Genomic DNA, 14367 nt, shown 5'->3' on the forward strand with positions numbered 1-14367 from the left:
TTAATTTGTGCATGTGATTTATTTGTTGACATAGCCAGACTTAAACACCTGTGCAAATCAGTTTATCAGTTATTATATTTATCAAGACAAGTACTTATATTTTTCCATAAACACTGCAGGACATCTACAAGAACCATTTTACTGTCACACACAGTAAGTGAGCTTCATCTTGTAAAAGAAATGGAGCTGTAATAACGTCTAAATGCCACGTGGGGGCGGTGGTGGTCCATAATGTTACTTTGAGCGACATCTCGCGGACTGAAATTACAGTACAAGCGCTCGACTTCAGACATATAATACAATAGAAAATACTACCACTACTACTACGACTATTTATGACAATAATAGTATTATTATTATAATTATTATTATCACAATTATTATTGTTGTTATTATTATTATTATTATTATTATGATATATAACTACATAATTTATCGGTATTGTTTATTAACATATGATAAAAGTTCATTTGAGATGAAGCCCCCTCCTCTACCCACTATACCGCTCCAAATGTGTCCAACACGTTCCCGCTCTCTGATTGGTCCGCTCTCTGATTGGCCTGCCCTCTGATTGGCTGAAAGTTCTGCACTCGGATAGTCAGTCCACGCAGTTTGTTTTCTCGCCTGGGGCTGAACTTTTGGACGGCGGAGCCGCTGCTGGAGGCAATGTGGATATAGTATTCAGTTTTTCATTTCATAGATAACTGTGTTAAAATAGTTACGTGAACAAACGGGTCGTGCAGATGCCGCTTTGTCTTTTTCCCTCTTTCTTTCCTTCCCCGGTTCCGTGAGTGGTGTCCCTCGAGCGCGTTACTGTCATTCAGAAATACTACAGTCTCACGTGTTTGACCTTAGCCGAGATATCTTACTTTTCCTTTGGTTATCGGTACTCGCAGCCCACTCGGAACACTTCGGTTAGAGTCGACTTCCTTCACTGCAAGTCTGCGTTTCGGTGACAGACACGTCTCTGTACGCCGGTGAATTATTTTGGTTTAAAAAAAAAATCACGGGTGAAGTTATCGCGGTCATAAAAATAAATAGAAAAACCTTGGAGGGAGAACGGCATGGTCAACGTGCAGGTCACCAGAGGGTAACAGACCGCGGATACCTCATCACTTCTTACAGTAAGTCTGAATATGTTAATAAGGAAACGTCTCGTTCATGTATATGTATATATATAGTATGTGTTTATGAAACCTCTCCGCGGGGTCTTCATGCTTGTCTGTCGCGCTGTACGGTTAGTTTGACGTGAACGTTTATCTCGATTACTTTTCATTCTCGGTTCTTCTCCCGTTAAGCCGCCGAGGTTTGAATGCAGAACATATCTCTGTGCAGTCGATTGTGTTCCCGAGGCTGTTCCTCAAAGCTCCGTGAAGAACAGTAACAGTATAAGTAACGGTTATAACACGTTACCTACCGCACGTGCACAAGTGCCTTTTAGAAGTATAACTAGTGATAACTAGAGATAGTCTCATATACCTGTGGTTTCATCAGGGAGAAGTAGACATGCCATACTGTAAGGAACAGGGTTTATGATCCAGGTTTGTTAATATATGTCAATTATTGAGCCATTTGGGGATCACCATAATGCAAACAATCACATGTTGCAGGCTCTCCTCCTTAAATAACCTTTCACTTACTAATGTACAGCCCGCTATGTATGATGGTTATTGCGTATTTAGTGAATAAAGAGGGTTCTTTCAGTGAGAACTCATGTATTCGCATCCGAATGTGACTTCAAACTTGACTTTTGGATCTGTGGAAATCGCACTGGTCGTTGCCACAAATTTAAATCAATTATCCAGCGCTTTTACAGTAAGTGTGTAGCAGTTTCGGGTGAACCGAGACGCCGACGCTGACAGATGCTGATCAAAGATACAGCATGTGAAGTATTGAAATAAGATCTCATAAGGTTCGGGGAGGAATTCTTGTGGCAGAAAGATTAAAACCACTGTAAGGAAAGACATATGGACAGGTGGACCGAATAAATCTGTGGGAAAAATAGTCTGACTTCCATCAAACCTCTGCTCCTGTGCCACAGCATTAGGACAGAGTTTGTAGGCGTGTGCGGCCAGTGATGAACTCCTTGTTTTATTCTGACTGCCGAGGTCCGGAGGGCAGAATTCACTGAACAGAGGAGATTAAGTTGAAACTTTGTGTGCATGTATTCTTACACTTGCCTTCTAACATCCACCTCGAGCAACTTTCGCCTGGTGGATTTTAAAACATCTGCAGAGGAATTACATGTGTCATAAGAAAAACACAGTCTCTCGGTTTTGCTCAGATTTACAGAATTTTACAGGTTTACAGACTTTCAGATTTACTTTCTTTTATGAAGGAATAACTTGATTATGTTCCGATCAAGTTGTTCCCACTTGGGTCTCTTCTGAAATTCAAGGCAGGTTTTACACAGATGATCAACAGCTGTCAGCCACTTGATATAATAGTTTTAATTCCTTTGCGCTAGCAGCTATTTTGGTAGCAATTAGTCAAAAGTAAAAATAAAAAAAAAACATCAAATAAGATAATTAATGTGGTTGCAGGATATTTGAAATAAATCAGACTTTGCTAACAGTTTTGATTAATCGATGATTTATAAACAGATATATACGAGAACATTCAAGGTGGTGAACAATAATTCGGGATCTCCAGTAACTTTTTCTTTCGTCTCTCATTTCCTTTCAGACAAAAGAGGCTGAGAATTCTTCTTCCCGAACCTTAATGGAGATTCTCTGGGTCTTTCTGATGCTGGAGGTGGTCCTGATGTCCAGCGCTGCCAGAGGTGAGTCACCAATTCACCGACGGAGATGGGGGGTGGGGGGCCGTGAGATAAATCCCTGCTCCCGACACGAGGCCGTACCTCTGGAGATGTGCTATTTGTGCGTTATTGTCGTCACACTGCTGATCCAGAATCAGGAGGATTTGTTTAAAACATGCTGGCAGTATTGCTTGTCAGGTCTTTGTGACGGGGTGAGGCTCAGGCGCAGAGAGACAGGCTGGACACAATATAAATAACAACAAAAAAGCACTCTTTAATGAGGCAAAACAGTTTACAAAAAAAACAAGGTCCAAAAGGGGCAGGCAGAGGATCGTCGGTCAGGGCAGGCAGGCAGGGTCGAAGCAGGCAGGATCAGATACGACAGACAGGACGACGGGGAAAAGACACGGAACTATAGATGACAATCCGACAGCAGACAAGGGAAAGACTGACACAATATATAGGGGGGGAAACACAGGTGTACGACATCAGACACTAACGAGACAAGAGTGGCTGAGGGCAGGTGCAGGGAATTAAACAATTAAGACAGAGAAGACACAGAGGAGACATAGGAGACACGGAACACAGGAGAAACAGAACCGGGTGTTACATTGCTTCGACTGTGTTTCCAGTCACCACCGCTGCATTAAAGCTGGGAGGACTTCTCTATCCCCTGGTGTGTGGAATCTGCTTTAATAACCTGCTTCGTCAACATCTCTGTTGTCCATTCTGCTCTGATTTTGGAATATCTGCAGACATTAGTCTTTGGTTGAACTTTACATGGTGGATTTTGTTGCTCTTTAGATAGTCAGTGAACCTTTGACTGACTGGTTATTCAGTTACTGTCAGATATTCTTGGGAGTTTGAGACTTGTAGTGGGAGGCTGGGAGTCTCTCCCTTGTTTTTGCACCGATACCACCTTGTTTGCTGCTGAGGAACATTTAGTATCTCAACTGAAAAGGTAAACGTAGCCAGCCCACTGGGAGGTTGGTGGTCAGGGTCAGATGCAGAGCGGCGCCCCTCAGTGCTTCAGTAGGTTTCTCCCAATGAAATCAAACGACACTAACAAACCAGCGCAGCCACAGACGCTGCTCATAGATGAGGACAATTCCCAGCATGCAGGCATTACAGGCAGACGGCTGTGGAGTTGGCGCCCGTTCCCGAGATCACACAGATGATGAGTTTTTCAGCGGGAACAAAGCTGCATTCAGCGAGGCGAGGCCGAGCCAGCGTGCAGACACGGGGCCCGAAAGTAAACACAGGCCCAGAGACCGCAAAGAGATGAGATTAGATTAGCCTATTAGGGATGTTGTTTGCTCTGAAATGCTACAGCGTTTCCTCCCCCTTTGCCGCCTGCAGCCTGTCAATGAAACCGGGGCAGGCGGCGGAGAGAGACAGAGGGACGAGGGGGGAAAGGCTGGGAGGAAGGGAAGGGAAGAGGAGAGGAAAGGAAGTAGGGTGAAGGAGAGGAAAGGGGGACTCATGACGGAGGACGACTGGAGCAATAAAGGATGATAAGAGTGGGAAAGGGAGGAAGGAGAAAAGAAACTAGGGAGGGGAAAAAAGAGGAAGAATAAGGGGGAAATGGACAAGAGAAGGAAACAGATTAGAGGGGTGTGAGCGAGAGGGCAGGAGATCATGAAGAGGACACAGGGAACAAGATGCCCTAATGAACCTATTGGGAACTGCAGTTTCCCCTCATGATGGTTAGACTTTAGTTGTTATCGCTGGGTTAAAATACAGTATGAACACTGGAGAAATCAAGAGGAAATGATTTGCGGTTGCTAATTTTGAGGGGTTTTTTATGTCGTCATTTCATGTCTAACACTGACTGTGAAGAGGAAGCTGAAAAACATTGAGACAGGACTTGGGTGTACTTATGGTTTGTGGTCTGATGTTCATACCATGCAATTGTGAATTTGTGGTTTTGAACTTGAACTTATGTACAATAATCGGTAATGCTCATGATTATGTGCGTGATCTTGCAATTTCTGTATGACTGGAAGATTAACTGGCAGGGTTACACGGCTTAATGTTCTATTTCACGAACATTTCATGCATTAATGAGTCTGCACAATGTTCAGGAAAATCAATGAGATGCTTGCAGGGATATTGGCTCCACCGGAAGTTGCTGTTTATCAACCAGCAGATATACTTGGCGTTGCACTTTTTAAATGTTGCTGCTTTTTCCTCAAAGAATTCACACTAAAACGACAGCAGTGCGATTCTGCTCGAGACTGCAACTAGTTACACACAGATGCGTCAGATCGTGATGAAGCGGTTCGACCTGAGAGGAGCCAATCACAGCCACAGTCATCTACCGAGCTGCTTTACGGTGCAGATGGAAGGAAGAGGCCTTGCCTCGTGGCACCTGGACGGTCGATGTCGAGGAAAGAAAATGTTTCACTTCAGCCTCTAAATACCACAACTACCTCAAAGAGCATGTGAAACAGCTTTGGGAAGACGAACGGTCTTCACAAGTGTCCCGGTCCCTCTGCAGGACTTTAGCCAGTTGAGACTGTGCAGGTAAACGACACTCAAACTATTTAACCCTCCTGTTGCCTTTGGGTCAATTTGACCCCATTCAATGTTTCACCCTCCTGTTACCTTTATATTTACTGACATATTTTACCCTCGGGGTCAATTTGACCCCAGCAATTAAAACCTCCAGAAAATTATTAGAATTAATATTGTTTTCCAAGTTTAAGTGTGAGGTACTTTATGTTTGTTTGTTGACTACCTAAATAGCCCTTTAAATATATAAAAAAGTTGATATTTCTTATATGTTTGACACAGTGAAAAACAGCCTGGGGTCAAATTGACCCGAAAGAACACCGACATTAAACATTGAATGGGGTCAAATTGACCCTAAAGGTAACAGGAGGGTTAAATAAATCCGAACAATGCAGATAATATCATATTTTAGCCCCAGATCTGACCGCACTGGCTCGCGAACTTCTACCGTATTTGCCAATTTGCAACCAGGTTGCCAAGTGAAGAATGAATCCAGAACAATTTGGTTTATTAAATCGGGTAATAAAAAGTAAAACAAGCTCATAATTACAAACTACAGGATTTAAGTACAAAATAATATTAGAATGCAGTAAATATTTTCCTCATTTCCTCATCAAATAACTGATAAATTTTTTATGAGTGACTTGGTGACGACTAAGATGTCCCAGAGAAATATGCGTACCAGAGGTGCGTTACTGAGGGCAACTGTATCAACAATGAATAACACAATTACAAATTAACAAATAAAATCATTAACATGTTGTGGCCTCATGTGACCCCGTTGCACACGCGGTTCAGGTAACTGTGAGGCCGCTATTGTACCACGTAAATCCAGCTCCTTCATAACTGCACGGTGGCTGATTGTGTTTAGGAAATAGCTGAATGTGTTGAAAAAAAGAGAACCAAATGATTAATTTAATGGCAAATTAATAGATACCAGAAAGACCAAATAGTTGTAAAAAATTGCTGCTTTTCCCCCCGGGTGTCCTCGGAGCGTCAGGCGGCGCCGGAGGCGGTTTTCCACTGCGAGTGTTTGGCGACACACAGAGATGAAGAGAGAAATTAGGAGATGAAGGGCTGGAACAGGAAAGACAGTTGAGGAGACACAGATGCAGGTGAAGAGAGAAAAAAAGAGGGGGGAAAAAACAGGAAAAGAGAAAGAACAGGAAGCAGCCTCTGCCACAGCAGATGTCGAGTCGCATTATAAACCACGCTGATTCCACCAGCGTCTGGGCCTCTGTGTGTGTGTGTGTGTGTGTGTGTGTGTGTGTGTGTGTGTGTGTGTGTGTGTGTGTGTGTGTGTGTGTGTGTGTGTGTGTGTGTGTGTGTGTGTGTGTGTGTGTGTGTGTGTGTGTGTGTGTGTGTGTGTAGCTGAGCATGAGACTGAGCAGCTGAGAGATTAGCATTCTTCCATGTTAGCCGAATAACATTGAGCTGAGACAAGTTCTTTAATGTGTTTTTTAATGTTTTACGGTTTTGGATAGCATCTAGGCCTCGTCCTTTTTTCGGCATCACCTCCGTCGAGACCGCTGAGCGGTCCGAGAATCATCGCCAGAGCGGCACCATGCGAGGCGCACCCCTGTCCCGCACGAAATAATAAGCAAAATAGATCAGTCGTATTTTTAAAACTCTTTTCAGAATGTACACTCGGTCATACGTTTGGTTCTGGCGCAGTGACATACTAAAAAGCAAGTCGAGCAGTACCATGCAGTGGAAATGAGGCATTGGTTCACATGTGAGTTTTTGACGTGACATTTGACTTCAATGAGCTTCATTTGAGGGCATTCTTCTCCAGCTTTTATCAATATTTATCGAAGGGCAGATGTTGCCTTTCCATGAAGGGACTCGCAGGAAGAGCGATGTAAACTGTTGCCTTCTCGGGGTCGGTGATGAGGAAGGCGGCAGGTGAGGAAGAATATACCAACGTTAGGCGCTTGGAATGCACTAAAAATGTCAAATCTGTTCATTGGTCAGAGCATGCCTGTGATTCTGCTGGCCCCTACACACACACACACACACACACACACATATTACATGTGCATGTGATGTGAAATGCCACGTGTATGTCAAATGGTTATCAGCATGTCAAATGGTATTTTACGTAAGCCAGCTGTGAAACGCTTCACGGTTAACCAACTGGGGCGCGGTAAAGAGGACAATGATGATGTGATTATTGAAGTTTACGATGCTCGACCCCCGGTCCTCACGGCAGGGAAGAGAAGGCCGTCGAGGAAATAGATGGCGAGTGTGGGTTTGTGTACATCGTTTTCCCGGTTGGCTTCTAAACAGTTTCATGTTTTCCGGGCGACCGTGCCATATAGACCACCCATCATCCAGAGGGAGGGGGAGAGGAGATGAGAGGGTTCACTTGTTGTTACACCGCGTGTAAGAAGCCACACGCGTGTTTAAAATGCGTCTTTCTTTCGAAAATTGAAGCTGCCAAAACGGAGACGCACACGCCGCATCAAAAGAACGACAAGACAACGAGGAGCCTAAACAACCGCACACACAGATGCCGAGGACGTATACAACCAGAGGACGGGACACACACCTAACACAGAGATGCACACACACACACACACACACACACACACAGCCCACAAACCGCCCTCCTGGCCCACTCTCATTACTGAGGAATGATGTAATTAGCATGCTAACACTAACAATGATGGGCAGAGAATTGTGGTTCTGTAAAAAAGGGCTGAGGAGGAGGAGGAGGAGGAGGAGAAAGAGAAAGAGACTATCATAGTGTCTTTCATAGAAGAAAGAGACTATCATAGTGCTTTGGATAGAATAGATGTGATTTTCTATTTTGGCAGGGTATGATTCAGGGTTGCTACTAATAATTATCTTCATTATTAATTAATCTCGCAATTATCTCTAAACAGCCAGAAATGTAATTTAAAATCCGTCCGTCCCCCCCCCCCCCCCCATCATTGAATATTGAAATCCGGTGATAACTTAAAGCTCCCTGAGTATTTCAGTATGGAAAGCACAGGCCACCATCTGACAAGAAGTTAGAGGTGACCAGTAGAGATGCACCGATCAGGTTTTTGGTGCCGATCACCGATCACCGATCACTGAAATCAGTATCTGCCGATCCGATAATACCGATCACCGATCACGGTGTCGATTGAAGCATTCTATTTATTGTGTAGCATTATTGCCTAGGACTATGAGGAAATACATATATAAAGCACCTCAAACATTAAAGAAATTACCGATTTCCTTAAACATTTAGGACTTTTACTTTGAAAAATGTCCTAATTGAGACATTAAAATAGTTTGATTGCTATTGTAGGGGATTTCAGATATGTATGGAACACATCTGCATTATTCATTTCCTGGAACTCTTGGGGAAATCTATTTACAGGTCTTTTTTTAACATACAAAAGTCAGACTTATTTTTATAAACTCTTCCTTGGCACAGTAAAAATGTTTTACTGTTAGCATAATTTAAGCTAAATCTCAGAAACGATCTATAAAGATACAAAATCAGTTCATTGTTTACTTTTATATGTTCGTGTATGATTTGTCGTCATCTTATTTTGATAAACGGATGTTGTTTCACGTGGTTCTTTCCGCTAACTTTGCAAAACCGGATGTTGTCACTTAAATCCTTCCGCTAACTTTATCAAAACCCTCGCGCGCTCCCGATCGAATGTGTTTACCGTGAGCATCAGTCTCTAGGGGCTCAGAGCCTCAGACATGTGAGAGTCGGCTGAGTTGACCCAGAGATTCAACTCGGGGGACGGGGACGCCGCTCGGTGGTGAGGATCCCCTCGTGGACCTCTCACTCTGCGGCCCTCGCCGGGCGCATCGTCTCCGTTGCGCCGCGATTGAAACGTCTCTGATAGTTCTCGCAGATGTTACGTCATCTGATCGGCCGTTTTGAGAACGCCGATCAAAACCGATAATGGTAATATCGGCCGATATGGATCGGCGCCGATCAGATCGGTGCATCCCTAGTGACCAGTGAATAAAAAGGGGTTCATCTTTAATGAATCGTGTTATTGTAAGTTTAAACAACACCCACATTGAGTCTGCACCCCACACACACACACACACTGTGTTCAGCACTGACTAACCATGATGATATTACATCGTGTGAACTAATTGTGGTCCCGTCATGGAGGAGGAGTGGAGCATCTCGATGCCTCGTAGAGTAAACAACCACAGACAGATGCTTCGAACACACACAACTTCACCTCATTGTAAACAGACACACTCTATAGATTCGCGTCAGTAACCCCCCCCCTTTGTTTTTTAAGCGTGCAGCGCGTCCTAAGTCACAGCTCGCTATCGTAAATACCATTTGACACACTGATAACCATTATGCAGCCTAATGGTGGCGAGCATCTGCCTGCCAGGAGCCGGATCCAGAGGAGGGACGTTTATCATCAGCATTCCCGGGTGAGAGTTTTAGAAAAGTGTCGGAGCGTTGGGACCAGAGCAACAAACTGCGTTTGTTTCAATGACTTCAACTTGCTTTTAGATTTGGCAACGATGGCGCTTAAAAACCCAATGAGAACATACATGTATTTCTCCAATTTATTATTTCTAACCACGTCCTGTTATCACTGCGATGCTCCCTGTCATCATTGTATCCTTTTGAGATGAGAGAAAAAATGAAATATGAACACACGTGTGTGTTTGTGGATTGTGTTGTAATTGACAGACAAAGGGACACTTCAAAAGGCACAAGTGACTCTTTCAGTTCCTCTTGTTAAATCTTAACGTCGGGGCCAGATGTTGTCTCGTTTGGACGAGTCGAGCTGTGGCCCGCCAGAGAAAAGTCCAAACCACTTATTTCAGCTCGTCCATTTTTCTTCTTCTATTGTCTATCGTACATTGAGTTTGATTTCAGAAGTGAGTGTTGTGGAGAGTGAGATGTGTGCTTCAGCTATCGTCCTGTCAGAAATAACTCGACGCACAACATTCACATGACTGTTTTGTTCTCAGACATTAAACAACTCTGTCATGAACCCATTTGCAGGACCCTGAGGAGGCGCCCCCCCCCCCGCCCCGTTCCGCCTTCTCCCAGTTTTACAGGCCCGTTAATGTTAAAGGCTATTAGCCCTCATTTAGATAAAGTCAATGTTTGCTTAAACTTTGCTAATGGTGGGGCAGCGATGGGGCTGCCTGGCTGCTCTCGGTGGGGGTTGACGTGGCGTTGCGGGGATGTGAAGACGTGACGTGTGTTTAGGAAGGGGGTGCAGCAGGAGAAGATAGGAAACAGTGGAATGTTGAAATGTCAAGAACAGCATCATATTGTGTGTTTAAGTCAGAAAGTGAGCAATATCTGTAGCCAGTGTTAGTACGTATGGTGTTATTACAGGGTTCGTACGGTCATGGAAAACCTGGAAAAGTTATGGAATTTTAAAATGGTCATTTCCAGGCCTGGAAAAGTCATGGAAAAAACTTAAATCATCAAAGTTTTGGGAAAAGTCATGGAAATTTGTTAAAATCACATGTTCATTTACGCCGAGTTTGAAATCATTAATATATTTTTTAAAGAAAGACGCTTAAAATATAAGCCGGCGATGGCTCTCAAGACGCAACATTTTCTACAGTTTTCATGTTTATACCGAGATTTCAGTTTGGTCATGGAAATTTGGTTTAAAGTCATGGAAAAGTCCTGGAAATCCATTGGTCAAAATGTGTAAGAACCCTGTTATTACCTTGTAGAATTGGTACTGAGTGGCTGAAAGTACTTGTATTTAGCTTTAAATTGAATTTGTAGATATTTATTGTCGCCGATTTTTCAAATTTGTCTACGTTGCATGGTCCGAGCGTCTCCGAGTTCTTTCTGTGACTCTTCTGCAGCATCTCCGTCTCTGCCGGACGGTGTGGGTCGTGGCGCCACAGTGATGTATTGTGGTCTCAGTGGGGTTGGGGTATGTTTGGTCAACGCTACAGCACTGCGGGTCAAAGGTCGGCCAGTGGATGAGGGAGGTGTCAGGGAGGGTTTGTGTGTGTGTGTGTGGTGGGGGGTCAGAGAAAGCACATGGCAGCACCAGAGGAGACTGTAATAACACACCAGGAACCCCACAGGACAACACACACACTCTCCTTTATCTCCTCCACGCGTCTCACTCCGTCTCTGTTCAGTAACCTCGTCGTGTGTCAGAGACAGAATCACCAAACATTCACACGTTCAATCATTCGGTTCTATTTTTGTTTCCCCCCCTAAATGTAGAACAGATTTTAAATGTTATCTCTGAAATGAAAATCTTAGTTTTGAGGGTTGAACTTAGGATTTGTGCATGTTTTGTAAGAATTCAAAATATATTGAGTGGAATATATTTGTGTTTTAAATCTGTATTCGAGTCTTAACATCAACAATTATTGACACCCATGATATCGGTGGGGTTTTCTATATCGCAGCCTTATTGTGCGTCAGTTTTACAACTTGCCAGTCTTGAACTGCTGCAGCAGGTGTACCAGCTCACTCACATACAAAATAAAATGCAGAAAAAAGTTTCTGAATTTACAAAGCGGGTTTTTACACATAAAACTATGTTGATGACATTTGGGGCCCATTGAGCGCCATCTGTGTTTTTTATGGCTCACCACATGCGTTTTATTAGACGTGGAACTTTCAATCTTTACCGTGAATATATTATTTACACCTAATTAACTCACATTCAATCTGGGTAGTAGGGGCACGATAAAAGAGATGATGACATTTATTTTGTGTATAAATTTGTGACCACAAATTAACTTTCCAACAGATATGTTTGAGATGGAAATTACAGTGGAAGCAGTGAGTCTGTAAACAGATTCCTAAAAAGAAAATAAGCAGTGTGTATTTCAATGAAAGGACCCATTCACTGACACTACTACAAAACAGAGGAAAAGGTCTCCTTTACCCCATACAGGAAACATATAGCAGGGTTCGTACGGTCATGGAAAACCTGGAAAAGTCATGGAATTTTTAATATGGTAATTTCCAGGCCTGGAAAAGTCATGGAAAAAACTTAAATCATCAAAGTTTTGGAAAAGTCATGGAGATTTGTTATAATCACATGTTCATTTACGCCGAGTTTGAAATAATTAATATTTTTTTTAAAGAAAGACGCTCAAAATATAAGCCGGCGTACGCTCTCAATACGCAACCTTTTCTAAATGTTTCATGTTTATACCGAGATTTCAGTTTGGTGATGGAAATTTGGTTGAAAGTCCTGGAAAAGTCCTGGGAATCCATTGGTCAAAATGTGTAAGAACCCTGATATAGATGTTCCATGTGGCTTTGGATCGTCAATAAACTTCGCTGTCACAGGTTTTTAACTGAAACTATCTTCAATTAAAAGGATCACAATAGTAAACGGAGTCCACAGGGAGGTCTTCGCGAGTGTCTGGGCTAATTGTCCTCTGCTTTACATCGTCTCCGTCTGCTCTCGCCGTCACTTTCTATCTCGCTTTCTGACGGTTTAATTCCTCTGCCACTCTCTTTGTCTCCATTGGTTACTCTCTCTCTCTTGTCTACCTTTCAATCAGAGTGTTTCCAACCCCCTTAACCACCAACAATCACACACACACACAAAAACACACACACACACACAGTCTCCAGCTGTTATTCCTGATGGCCCGTTACAAATGAGATGTTGAAAGGTGATCGCTGGGACAGGAGACACAGACCCTTGTTTTCTTTGGGCTTTGGTCTGTCACATTGGGTCTTGTGGGGGGTGCAATACATTACTCAGGCGCGGCGTGTGTGTGTGTGTGTGTGTGTCGTATTGTATGTGAAAGACAGGAGGACAGAAACCCAAAGGCTACCCTAAACCAAAAATACCACCAGTATGACCTTCGTCTCAAATGTGATTGACATGTTATGGACAGTCAGCCACGCTCTCTCTCTCTCCTTGGCTGTTTGTCAGACATACAGATGACCTTTGACCCCAGGAAGTGGAGGCTGATCAGGGGCAGGATGTTAAGGCCGACAGCTTTAGGAAATACTTTTCGTAAACTGTAGCTGAAGATTCTAGCTTTGACGGATTGAGCTCGTAACTCACGTCAGTGTAAACGGACGCAGTCTCTGGTGCCCAAAGTCTCGCCTTTAGAACGTTACAGGATTCTGAAGGAACATGCGAGATCATTATCATTCCTGTTCCTTGTATTCCACTGGCTGTAGTGTTTTCGGGATCACAAACGGTTCAGTTCGGAGGTGGTTTTCCTTGTTGTGGCTGCCAAAGACCAAAAACCTAAAACATGGCATAAAGTTGACAACCACCACACATGAGGGGACGCACACGCACAGGACCGTCTCCACGGCGCCAGCTGTCGATGTGGAATCCATACTGCAGGGGGAATGTGAGAGGACTGTGAGAGATGTGGGGGTGGGCTCCGAGAAGACGGGAACTCTGGCGGGGACATACACACTGGTGACTGTGACTGTGTGCGGCCAGACACAGACTTGTTTTTGTTGTCTCTAAATTCGTAGGTATCGTGTGAAATGTGTGAAGAACTGTGGAAATCTCTCAGGGTCGAGTTAAGATAGGAAATAACTTGTTTCTACAACGTGCTGCCCTGCCGATTGTTCACAGCCGCTCCCAACGTCCACTCTCGAAGGTGGAGTGAAAATCTTCCGTCACGGAGAGGAGAGATGCTTTAGCAATGAGGATAACGGTGTTCATTCTCTTGGAAGGCATTCACTGTTGCAATTTTTGTACATACAAAACGGGACCCTCCCCTCACTCCTCAAATTCCACAAGTCTAAAGGTGTGGGAGGAGAGGGTGTTTTGATCAAAGCCACTGGTGCTTTTAGTTTGGCGGTATCATTTGTCGATTGAACTGCTGTGAATCCATTCTGGTTTCTTCACTTTAGATCTCGGAAATTTTCTTTTTTTTGTCCGTCCGTACTGGAAGAGGAACCGTTCTTGAGGTTTCCTATTGTTTTACCCGTTCTCTATATACAGATCGTAAAGCTCTTTGAAGCGAGTCGCGGCCACGGGAAATAAAACTGACTTGACTCGACTTTGAAAATGGTTTAATGTAACACAAATGTCTGCATTAAGCTAGAACTCCAGCTGGCGGACAAAAGCCAAAAGTTCACAACCCCTTCGCCAGTGTGCTCTGACACAATGTGGTGCAAC

General features: G+C 43.7%; 1 protein-coding gene across 2 annotated transcripts in view; it reads left to right on the forward strand.

Moving 5' to 3' along the window:
• The first annotated feature begins 625 nt into the window (after window positions 1-625).
• LOC130209671 (fibroblast growth factor receptor-like 1) overlaps window positions 626-14367 on the forward strand; it is an 89007-nt gene continuing 75265 nt past the window's right edge. For both annotated transcript variants that reach the window (XM_056439441.1, XM_056439442.1), the window contains exons 1-2: window positions 626-1124; window positions 2686-2782. In XM_056439441.1, coding sequence (XP_056295416.1) covers window positions 2722-2782 — 61 coding nt within the window. In that variant the 5' untranslated portion in view covers window positions 626-1124; window positions 2686-2721. The remainder of the gene's footprint in view (window positions 1125-2685; window positions 2783-14367) is intronic.

This window comes from Pseudoliparis swirei, chromosome 19, assembly GCF_029220125.1.
Source record: "Pseudoliparis swirei isolate HS2019 ecotype Mariana Trench chromosome 19, NWPU_hadal_v1, whole genome shotgun sequence".
Lineage (NCBI taxonomy): Eukaryota > Metazoa > Chordata > Actinopteri > Perciformes > Liparidae > Pseudoliparis > Pseudoliparis swirei.